Source organism: Xenia sp. Carnegie-2017, unplaced genomic scaffold (assembly GCF_021976095.1).
Source record: "Xenia sp. Carnegie-2017 unplaced genomic scaffold, XeniaSp_v1 HiC_scaffold_20, whole genome shotgun sequence".
NCBI lineage: Eukaryota > Metazoa > Cnidaria > Anthozoa > Malacalcyonacea > Xeniidae > Xenia > Xenia sp. Carnegie-2017.
Window position 1 is genome coordinate 9,716,774 of NW_025813483.1, and position 11,552 is coordinate 9,728,325.

General features: G+C 37.7%; 1 protein-coding gene and 1 long non-coding RNA gene across 6 annotated transcripts; one reads left to right on the forward strand and one right to left on the reverse strand.

Moving 5' to 3' along the window:
- Window positions 1–37: 37 nt before the first annotated feature.
- LOC124441085 lies at window positions 38–11,470 on the forward strand. Of its 5 annotated transcripts, XM_046991521.1 has the most exons (9): window positions 38–768; window positions 3,476–3,537; window positions 4,783–4,908; window positions 5,132–5,468; window positions 7,596–7,664; window positions 8,105–8,154; window positions 8,793–8,854; window positions 9,617–9,741; window positions 10,201–11,470. In XM_046991521.1, exons 1-7 carry the CDS (start codon window positions 564–566, stop codon window positions 8,829–8,831), a joined length of 888 nt encoding a protein of 295 aa, XP_046847477.1. In that variant the 5' UTR covers window positions 38–563; the 3' UTR covers window positions 8,832–8,854; window positions 9,617–9,741; window positions 10,201–11,470. The 5 variants fall into 5 exon arrangements, with proteins under 5 accessions (XP_046847477.1, XP_046847476.1, XP_046847474.1 ...); XM_046991520.1 differs by having other exon boundaries at window positions 8,793–9,741; XM_046991518.1 differs by lacking the exons at window positions 7,596–7,664; window positions 8,105–8,154; window positions 8,793–8,854; window positions 9,617–9,741; window positions 10,201–11,470 and having other exon boundaries at window positions 5,132–5,192; window positions 5,256–6,585.
- On the reverse strand, window positions 312–2,058 carry LOC124441088. The gene is made up of 2 exons (XR_006946865.1): window positions 1,961–2,058; window positions 312–805 (listed from the first exon to the last, which is right to left on the reverse strand). It is a non-coding gene; the product is annotated as an uncharacterized LOC124441088 (long non-coding RNA).
- Window positions 11,471–11,552: the final 82 nt, after the last annotated feature.

Here is an 11,552-nt window from a genome sequence, read left to right on the forward strand (position 1 = left end):
ATCGCATTTTAGTACAGCTTTCTTTTGAGTTGTGTACCTTCCAGCATTTTACTCAGTCTTGAATTTCAGCATTTTAGTTCCTCTTGAATATGTGCATTTCAGCATTTTCGTTCCACTTGAATGTATGCATTTCAAAAGAAAGCATTGCAAAGAGCCGAAGAGATTTTGCACTGAACGGTAATCATCACGTAAAGTTTGCGATCTTCCGTTTGTATCGACATCTTGAAATGTGCACGACCACTTGTTTCATGAAGATAAGTACTTGATGACGATTTGATTTCAACAAACACACATCAAGCATCCCCGAATACTTCCGTTTCGTAACAATTAATTGACGAATATGTTTATTTCATTCAATTAGTATTCTAATTAAAGATCGTACATTCTAAACGAAAACGTATGATGTTAACAGGGGCAAAGCGATTCTTACCGCCGCTCACGAGCATATAATGGGAACGTTTCGCTTATCAACCGGTTTATCTCGAAGGGCCATCTACGTGAGGTCTTTGTTAGACATTCAAACCTGACGTTTGGTGTCCGCATTTATTGGAAACAATCAAGAAATGGTTGGCTCTCGACGCATCAAGTCGCGTGCTCTTACGGCGTGTTTTTTATTTTCCATTATTTTTCTGTTTTATTTTATAAGAAGCTCACACATTTTGCTTCGCATGATCCCGGATCATGATGCAACTCCTGGGACGTCAATGCCGAGGTCTTTGACGAACAATGTTGAAGTCGACCTGATCGTGGTTGAGGAACATCATGAAGGTCTGTGTGTTTCATCTCTATCTCACATGCATTTCGCCTGTAAGTAAATATAAAAAAAGTACTCTTTCGTGTTGTGACATGCAGAAAACCATACGTTGCGAGTTTTCTTCCATTTTTCTTTTATTGACGAATTAATGTAATTGTGTACGTGTATGTTATATAAATAATTTCCTTTACAAAATGATTTGGGCTCTGTCCGATCAATGAACATCCACATCGTTTTTAATATGAAAGCTGATCATTTGTATGATGTGTGAACTACCGCTGAGTCAGTGCTTATACACTGAGGCATTTTTCTTTGAATATATACCTGCATGGCCCCGCACTCGCAGTTTCTTGGATGTTACATTTAGTTTGCGTGTGAACATTTGTGATGAAAACAAATGGATATTTGAAAACTTTTCTTAACTTGTGTGTAAGTCGACCATTGCTTATTTTGAAACAATGGCATTCGGGGAAGTTTAAATATTTTAATCCTTTTTTTAACTCAAAAGGACGAGTACCCTGCTGCAGTTTCATTTTGAAAGCTACCGTACGAAAATGCATTTTTCCTTACGTCCATGCACAATCCGTGCTCATTACTCAAACCGAAATCCTTTCAGCGCGCTTTCCATTCATGTATTTATAGAAAATAAGACGTCAAAAAGATATAAATAATATACGCTTATGGAGCAACTGCGTTGATGGCGTAATTAGCACTGGATCAACTGCGCCCTCGCGTTTCTTAAAATAACGCTGTTTGTGCCATTTACTCTGACGCTGTTTATGCTAATTTCTGTAGCTTGTTGTTTTGCGATCGTTAAAGGCGTGTTGTTTGCACAAATTTTTAGTTGTTCCGGAAACTTTGAGGTGAGAATTGAGTGAAAAGTATGCTTTTTGCTGTCGTCATTTTTACCGTCACACCACGGGGCAGGCTGTGTCTTATTACAATTTTAGTTTTATCGGCAATTGGTCGTTTTGTGCACATACTTTTTGTTTTCCTTTTTTTTTTTACCTAAAATTGTGAATTGTATAGCATTGTTGATGTTGTCTATCAGTAGTGAAATTCGTGTTTGACGTATTCGACGTCCTCTATATACGTCCTCAGTAACAATGATAACAATCAGTTAACGTTCAGATATTTTGGGATCAATTCTTAATTTGAGAATCATGCATGTACTGTTTCTTTACTTCGACCATTTAGGTCACGTACCTTCATTCATGCGACGTTACGCCGACGGAAATCCTTCAGTCAAAACAACCGGCCAATAAAACGCCTGTCGTAGCCGCAACTAGCCATTGCATCCGACATTCAACATGTATGTTTTGTCGTATAGTGCTAAGGTCAATTGTTATTTATAGTTTTGCCGAGGTCTTGACTGACATGAACATTTATAGCTTTTAGTAGGCTAAATTTGATCATTTAAAGAGTCGCGTGGTCACCCCGCACGTTTGGTCGTGCTATGTAAGATGTTCACGCTCAACTGTAAAAGTAATGGATTTCTGAAGAAATGAATTTTGCTGATGATTTAACATTTACATAGCACGACCAAGCTCGAAAGCTCTGGCTACGATACCTGTTAAAGCCTTAGGTTAGTTGGCTCATTATGTGTTGTCATCCTCTTGGCTTATGAGGGTTGCATTAGGTGTAAAGATGGCAGTTGATAGGACGACAAAGTTTTATTTGTTAGGGTTAGGTCGTACAACTGAACTCCAATAGCGATATTCATCATGGACAGTGACTTTTTCAAACGTCTGTTGAAAGATGGTTATGTTTTCTGTGCGAGAATGAAACTTACAATCTTACAAACAATCTTACAATTGACGTTTTGTTTTATTGATTTTCTTATTCAAATGGTAGATTTGTTCTCTTTTTTAAAGATTTTGAAACAACCGATCCTAGATGCGTAGCCAAAGTACGTAGCTAATAGAACAATCGATGTGTTGCATTTTATTAGAGGTCGGTGTCAATAAGTTGCTGAAGCGAAGTATACTAAGGAACTCAAGAGGCTTTCGTAGAAATAAAGACTTTTCAGACTGCGACTTGAACATTATGTTTACAATGTATAGGAGGAGGTGACGAAATAAATCGTTTGCATTTATAATTTTTAATCGATGCTAAACTAAGATTGTTGAAAAGTATGAAGATTATCTCAAGTGTTAATTGAATTACAGCAGTGAAAAATTTTATTGAGATGAATGTTGTGAACGGTTTGAGCGAGCAATGAGTTAGTACAGCGATGTCTGGAACGACGACCTAGCGTGAACAGAGTCATCACATTTCACTTTAAGATTGTGTGTCAACCAATATGCATTGCGCGCTTTTGTTTTTTTGTTTATGTTTACGTCGATACTTTTTGGGCTGGCGGCACACTGAGTTAAATTTTGTCACCACCTCGTCTAATTTCTTTGAAAAGTTACACACATTACACAAAAGTTTGGGGTGTTGCACTCCGCACCCTTCCGTTTCTCGTGCATATGCAATTGACTATTGTTTTTCCAAAGCAAGATAGCGAGAAGACTGTGAAAAATAGCATAACGCGACTAAATAAGAGGTTGGCTATGTTATTGGCAAATTTGCAACTCGCGCTGCTTTCATGGTTACGCTTTGTCCGTCTGTCTCTTTAAAGCCTCCCCGCGCTACCCTCTCATCGTGTAGACTTTACTTGTGTTGACTGCACGACGATTTTTTATCTGAGATTTTTAAATGTTGACCTTCTTTTTACAGTTATGGAATATTGGTTCGATGCGGCAAAGAAGGGAATAATACCACAGACAGGAAATATTTTGGTAAAGTAATTTCATTACATACAAATAAAAGACCAATTAGTAATCTCCATGTTGAAAACACTGTACAAACATGTCGTGCACTGTGCCTGATGTTCATTCTTTCAGCTGTTCGGCAAGGTCATTTATCTTTGCCTTTAGACCTACTCTATTTTTTGCGAATTTCTGTTCAAGAAATGTTTTATATTAAGGGTGGGCTTTTTTGGGGGACTAAAATTATTTTAACTGAATACAGATCGGTGCTTTGTAAATTGCTTTTAAAAGGGCAATAACACATTATAGGAAGACGATTGTCAGACGCTGCTTATGCAATGTATATTTGTAAATATTACATATCATGTGTATAGAAGAATATTTTTTGAAGTTAGAACCGAAGCTAGAGCAAACGAGATCGTATAAGTACACTACGCTTATGCTGAAGCAGAGCATATGAAATATAAGATGAAACACGAGTTACTGCATAAGATTTTATTTTACTGCAATTCCTATGGAGTAACTCCTTTGATTTTTTATTCTCAGTGATCGTTCCAGATATGTAAGTGTTTAGTTTTGAGTCGTGCAATCTTGACCTTACAAAATTTGGCACAAAATACTGGTGTATATTAGCAATGTAGGTGATAGTCTGTTGTAAATTTTTTTTCATTGAAAGGTTTTTTATTATTCATGTTCAGATTAAAAAGTATGATGAATTTACATTGATTTTCTATATATTTATCATACTATAACAAGAATTACATGTTAACTTTATTATATATATATTTACAAGATCTAGCAATAAAAGATTGCTTATGACGTTTGGTCCCGGATAAAATACTATAAGTTTTACTTTTACGCAACTCGTGCGAATTTTCCTTGGGATAAGGTACTAATAATTTGCATGGATGATCAGGTTCCTCTATAGTCCTTTTGATCTCTTGGGTAGTTGCTAGGTCACGCCTGCTTTTCAAAGATGGCAAGTAGTTTTTATCTACTTGTAAAATTTTTAAACTTCTTCTTTGTACACGTTCAATTTCTTGCTGTAAAAAATGTGGAAGTCCTGCCCAGAAAGCCGATGCATACTCTAATACTGGTCTTATTTTTGATGTATATTTTAATAATCCAACATCTGAAGGTAATTGAGACTTCCTACAAGGTCGAAGATGATATAGTCTTTTATTTGCCTTGCATGTAATTTGGTGTACATGCACAAGTATATGTACATTGTTGTCAAGTCAAAAACTCTTCTTGAAAACTGTCTATGTTCTGTAGCTTCACGTTGACGCCCACAGCGACATGGCTCCACCTGAGATGAACGATAGTTATCCTTTATTCAGACGACCCATAAATCAACGCGAGCTTAAGGCGATGATGCAAAGTAACGACATGTTTATACAGGTATCAATATCGAGTTCAGTCGCGTTTCTTGATTTTATGGTAAATCACTTTTTAGAGGATTTTGGACAGATAAGTTTTGCTGTCTTGAAGTCCATGAAACTTTGACAAATAATACTGCCGCAAGTTTAATTTTATACATAACCACGCATAACCATAAAGTTTCTAGTTAAACCGACAGAGTTTCTGTGAAATACACAGTTTGCTTTTACAAATTTTTGTTCAGGCAGCGGCCATGACAGGATTATTTCAAAAAATCATCTGGGTTTGGCCATCATGGGACGAAGGTGAGCACCGCTCGTACGACAAAATGGTAAAATTTGGTCTCGGACTCACGGTTTCCCCAATAGACGGCGTAGAATATTTCTGCGCATGTGTGTACGAAGGACGCGACGTATCGCTTTGCAAGTTCACGAATCGCACGATGTTTGACGCACATGGAAATTATAACGGTAGCAAAATCGATCCCAAGCTTTGCAAAGTCAAGGTTGAAATCGATGTGGTAGAGATTGCCGATTACCTGGCTTTGAATAAGCTGATCGATGGAACTCTTATCCGCGAAGGTGAGTCTGTGCTTCTTGATATAGACGAAGATTATTTCGGCGTTGTACTTCGGGGTCATACTCTTCTCGATGTTGGAATATCATGGAGTACTGTGGACGAAATCGATGAGATATTGAGTGAGATGTTTTGCCCGGATGTTATCGCTCATGAAGGTGTGTCGAATCACTTCATGCAACTTCTTTTAAGTTTATTAATTAAACATTGTAAGTCCAATGAAACTGATTCGATGGAATGTGCGATACCAGATACGCCACAGAACAAGCAGTTTTCGGCCGCAGTGAGTCGCATCATAAAACGATATCTCGGTAAAGACATATTTTGCGGAGCGGAAGGTAACGATTTTCAAAAACGCTTCGAATTACTCATCGAACTTTTCTTGTCGTTGAATGTTCAGCAGTTACGCACATGCGCAGAGATGGGCTTCTGCATGCAAACTTCACCACGTTCTTTAAGTGTGAATGGGTTTTCGTTGTGCCATGGTGCCAACCCACCAAACTCGACCCTTGTAACCCAACACACACCTAGTAAGAACGAGTTGATTTTGCGTTTAAAGCGTCTGCGTCGGATGCTGCACAAAGGTAGATACCCGAATCCCGGTATGGTGACTGTATGCCGGTCGGTACGAGATGGTTACACTTACGTGAAGTATTTTGAAGACATCGAGAAAAGTTTGATTAAAATAATCAAAAGTAGTCGAAATGACGTGAATTTTAAGGTTATTTACGATGTTAATTTATTGGGAGGCAAAGGTGGTTGGTCTAAAAGGCATAAGACCCAAACGCGTTTTCAGGTTTAATTTCATACACACTTTATGAGACCAAAACTACTAAAAACCGTTTGTCAATAAGCGATGTTTTAAAATTCAAAGAAAAAATGAAAATTTTTGGTATAAAGAACCCGCGTAAAACTCTAAATTGCATGATTTGCCAATAATGTACATTTTCAACAATTTTCTCATTGACATGTATATTTGATAGTTAAGCGAAGTTTCTAATATTTTTAATTTGTTATATAGTTTATGAAATATGTTCCTATTTACTCATAGGTCATTCGCATAACTTGTAAGATAATTCTTTGAAGAATAAATATACATTTTATATACTTCTTCTATCTGCATAATGAGCGAAAATCATTTTATGAACACTTTAACAATTACATTTTTATTCCTGTTGATTGTAGCAAATGAAAGAGGTTTTGAGATAAATTTCATTGTGAACGGTTAATATGCAGTGAAACCAACTTATTCGTGATTAGTTCTTGTATTGCTCTATCAGGAATTTGTGTTCCACCAACGTACTAAAAATGCCTGTTTTTACGTAGTTTAAAACCACTATCTAAATATGGCGAATACGATTAATCATCTTTTCTTAAAGAGAACCTTGGTGGTGAATGAGAACACGTGATAATGAAGACCTTGGGGTGATTGACAACGAGTGCTAATGAGGTCATTGGTGGTAATTGAGAACGAGTGGTAATGAGGTCTTTGTTATATAAGTACGAGTGCTAATGAGGTCATTGGTGGTAATTGAGAACGAGTGGTAATGAGGTCTTTGTTATATAAGTACGAGTGGTAATGAGGTCCTTGGTAAGTGAGAACGAGTGTTTGAAAAGGGTAGTGAGTGAGGTAAAACGATAAAGAACCCCGATGGTGAGTTTTAACGAGTGGTAAAGAGGACCTTGGTGGTGGGTTAAAACGAATAGTATTTGAGGTCCTTGGTGGTGAGTGTGACCAAGTGATAAAGAAGACGTTAGTGGTCTGTGGGTACAATTGGTGAAGAGGACCACGCCAGTGATTGACGAATTTCGTGAACTTTGGGCTTTGTCTTGCTATGCCACATTGGTAGTTTTGGGTCTCGTTTTTAAATTATTGACGTTTTTATTTCTATTTGAATGCATCAAATCCGAAGCCATGGTGTTAAATGCAATGGTCATTCTGAGTTTTTTTCAATCTTTTTTCAATCTTGTTTCTGGTTTCTTATTTCCATGCATGCTGTCTTGTGATTGCAAGACTTGTACCTATTAAATATTGACAACCTCTAGATAAAGAGAGACATCTCGTATTTTTTCGCTAACATTTAACATTCTAATTTCCAGCGCAAATGGTGAACGAGAAGTTTCTTTTCTAGATCCACCTCTCCGGAGTAAACCGGCTGATAGGGTGACATTAAAAGCTTGTGAACATGAAAAATTACGAGGTATGTTGGTGTTAGTTAGTTTGACTCAAGCATTCCCTTCGTGGGAATGAAGATAACTGGCTTGAAACAATTGTGCCGAGGTGGCCTTGTGGTGTAAGCGTTGAGTGTGATCCCCATATTTTCTACCTCCGATCCAAGCCATAATTTCAACCTTGCTTGTAACCTGCATTTTTCTTTACTTTGCTGCCCCTCAACACTTTCCTTAAAATGTACCTTGCAGCACCCCTCTACATAACTCCCTCTGTACATAGCAGAATCCTTTTACTCCATCTGTATCCATCTGCACTCATTACCGTCCTCCATCTGCACCTTGAAGCACCCCGCCATTTTACTCGATATGTATCTGGCTGCCACCCGCACTGATTAAATTGTACCTTCCTGCCTCCCCCGCCCCCCCCCTCCTCTTTCTTCCTCTCTAATTGATCTTTCTTTCTTTTCAGAAGCGAAGTCGCAACTTAATTCAAAAAAGAAAGCATCAAAAAACATACAGGTGAAATTTACAAGTTAACGCAACAACCAACGAGTATTACGGCGAACCTCACCAGTCTTTCCACAGTTTTACACCCCTTTGTAGTCATGCAGAGAAATTGATATAAATCCGAACTTTGTTTGATAAGGTTATTGCTAGTAATTCATACGGGTTTTCGACTACTACTCAACTGAGTGGTGCTAAGTGTATTGCCTTACGGCAGCCGGCAATGTTTACCGAGGGTAAACACACGAAAGACGCATGACTGTGGCGTCGAGATTAAGTCCTTCAACAAATGATAATGATAGAAATTCCTGCCTTAGGAAAATCCCTGATATAAAAAAAGTTCTCGCATCCGAAAGCCATTTACATGAACGATTGCGATGAGAAAGACGTGTTATCTCTCTATTTTTATTCTCGGAGCAAACGACTTTGTTAAGATTAGCAATATTAAAAAATTCCGATGAATTTTCAATGTTATTGATGATGATGTAGGAGTGTATTTTGATGAGGTTTAGTGCGATGGAACTGGAGACTTATGGAGTGTTTTATGTCGGGCAATTGTATTTATTTCTAAGAACAAGTGATTTCCAATCAAAAAATTTAAACTTCTACCATTTGCAGTAATTTTTGTTTAAATATTAATCTTCTGTTTACAGTTTTGGAATATTGGTTCGATGCGGCAAAGAACGGAATAATACCGAAGACAGGAAATATTTTGGTAAGGTAATTTGATTACATATCAATGAAAGACCAATTAATAATGTTCATGTTTGAAAACATTGTCCAATCACAGCATGGTCATTTGGCTTTGCTATAGACTAATCTATTTTTCGAGTTAGCTAAACTTATAAAGTTTTCGAATTTCTGTTCATGAAGTGTTTTACAGTTAGCACGCTGCTGTGCTTCCAAAAAAAGAATTATTTTTGATTGAATAAATATTAGTGCCTAGTACATTGCTTATAAAAAGGTCATGACACGTTAGGAAAAGGTTTATTAGACAATGCTGATGCTATATACAATGTATATAAATAAGAATAACATATATTAAAATGTGATCTGTGTATGTCTACATATCTGGAACGATAACAAAATTACCCGATTGCTAGGAATAGATTCAAAATTGAAGTCTAACTTCAAGTCTCTCGCGCGGTTTGCACGTCAGTTCAGTTCGGTTCCATTCCTCTGAATCGAAACCCTTGAACGTCCATTATGAATTTTAATGCTTTTGGGAAAACAGAACCACGTCAACGACGAGGAATGATGGTGACAACCATTTTTTGCCTTCAGTTTTTGTCATCGTTTATCGTTACAGATATTTTAATATCAAGTTCAGAGTGATACAATGCTTACCTCTGTTACTTGTGTTAACTCAGTGTTTACCAGTGTTTACTCAGTGTTTAACAGTGTTTATCTCTGTTAGGCACAAAATACTGACGTATAATAATAGCAACACAGGTTATTACTCTGATGTTGTCTGTAGCTTCACATCGACGCTCATAGCGACATGGCTCCACCTGAGATGAACGATCGTTATCCTTTATTCAGACGACCCATAAATCAACGCGAGCTTAAGCGATGATGCAAAGTAACGACATGTTTATACAGGTATCAATATCAAGCTCGGTTGCGTTTCATATTTGTATGCTCGGTTCTAGAACAGATCTTAATTTTGGGATTCCATATTTTTTGTACAGTATCAGTTAAAGCGAAACAAGTTAAACTGTCATACACTGATTTTTATCTCAAACTCATTACGCAAAAGTTTTGTAAAATCGAAGCGACATCAACTAAGTAGTAACAGCTACAAAAACGTTATCGTATTTTCCATAAGTTGCTACGAACATGGATAAACTAGCGTGTGACTAAACTAACCAGGCGGAACACAAAGCTATTGCAGATATTTCGGTGTCGTTTTTCTGGGACACGCTGTGTAGGCAACAAGAACAACTGTCGTATGACAAAAATATAAGACTGTTCCCGTTTCTGCTCGCCAAAGTCACACGTACGGCTAAGTAAAGGACAAGTAGTTTCAGACTAGTACACAGTTCTCTAATTTTCTTTCAGGCAGCAGCCATGACAGGTTTATTTCAAAAGATCATCTGGGTGGCCATCATGGGACGATAGTAAGCATTACTCTGACCACAATATGGTAAAACTTGGCCTCGGATTGACGGTTTACCTAATAGACGGCGTACGATATTTCTGCGTATGTGTGTACGACGAATTGGAATGCAGATTCATTAATCGCACGATGTTTCTGATTACGGAAGGATTATAATGGTAACAGAATTGACTCCAAGATTTGCAAAGTCATGGTTGAAATCGATGTGGTAGAGATTGCTGATTACCTGGCTTTGAATAAGCTGATCGATGGAACTCTTATCCGCGAAGTCTGTGCTTCTTGATATAGACGAAGATTATTTCGGCGTTGTACTTCGGGGTCATACTCTTCTCGATGTTGGAATATCATGGAGTACTGTGGACGAAATCGATGAGATATTGAGTGAGATGTTTTGCCCGGATGTTATCGCTCATGAAGGTGTGTCGAATCACTTCATGCAACTTCTTTTAAGTTTATTAATTAAACATTGTAAGTCCAATGAAACTGATTCGGTGGAATGTGCGATACCAGATACGCCACAGAACAAGCAGTTTTCGGCCGCAGTGAGTCGCATCATAAAACGATATCTCGGTAAAGACATATTTTGCGGAGCGGAAGGTAACGATTTTCAAAAACGCTTCGAATTACTCATCGAACTTTTCTTGTCGTTGAATGTCCAGCAGTTACGCACATGCGCAGAGATGGGCTTCTGCATGCAAACTTCACCACGTTCTTTAAGTGTGAATGGGTTTTCGTTGTGCCATGGTGCCAACCCACCAAACTCGACCATTGTAACCCAACGCACACCTAGTAAAAGCGAGTTGATTTTGCGTTTAAAGCGTCTGCGTCGGATGCTGCACAAAGATAGATACCCGAATCCCGGTATGGTGACTGTATGCCGGTCGGTACGAGATGGTCACACTTACGTGAATTATTTTGAAGACATCGAGAAACGTTTGTTTAAAATAATCGTAAGTAATCGACATGACGTGAAATTCAAGGTTATTTACGATGTTAATTTATTGGGGGTAAAGGTGGTTGGTCAAAAAGGCATAAGACCCAAACGTATTTGCAGGTTTCTTTTCTTATATACTCTATGAGGCATAATTTACTAAACTGCGGTGTTTCATCATGAATGTTCTGTAGAGGGGACATGACACGATTATTGTTAATTTTTCTCTTTAAAAAGAACGCAAATATCACTCCTTTCAAAGAAACTGAGATGCAAAAGTATTTTGTGATTTGTATGATTCGCAAATGACCTATTTTTCGGAATTTACTTCTTTTACATTATGAAAATTATGTTGATGCTACG

Excerpts from the sequence above, each read along its gene's own strand:
- LOC124441085 (XM_046991517.1), top strand. The coding sequence starts at position 564 with ATGGTTGGCTCTCGACGCATCAAGTCGCGTGCTCTTACGGCGTGTTTT. Across the intron at positions 769-3,475 it reads GGTTGAGGAACATCATGAAG|TTATGGAATATTGGTTCGAT; the intron begins GTCTGTGTGTTT and ends TTCTTTTTACAG. Across the intron at positions 4,909-5,131 it reads GTAACGACATGTTTATACAG|GCAGCGGCCATGACAGGATT; the intron begins GTATCAATATCG and ends ATTTTTGTTCAG.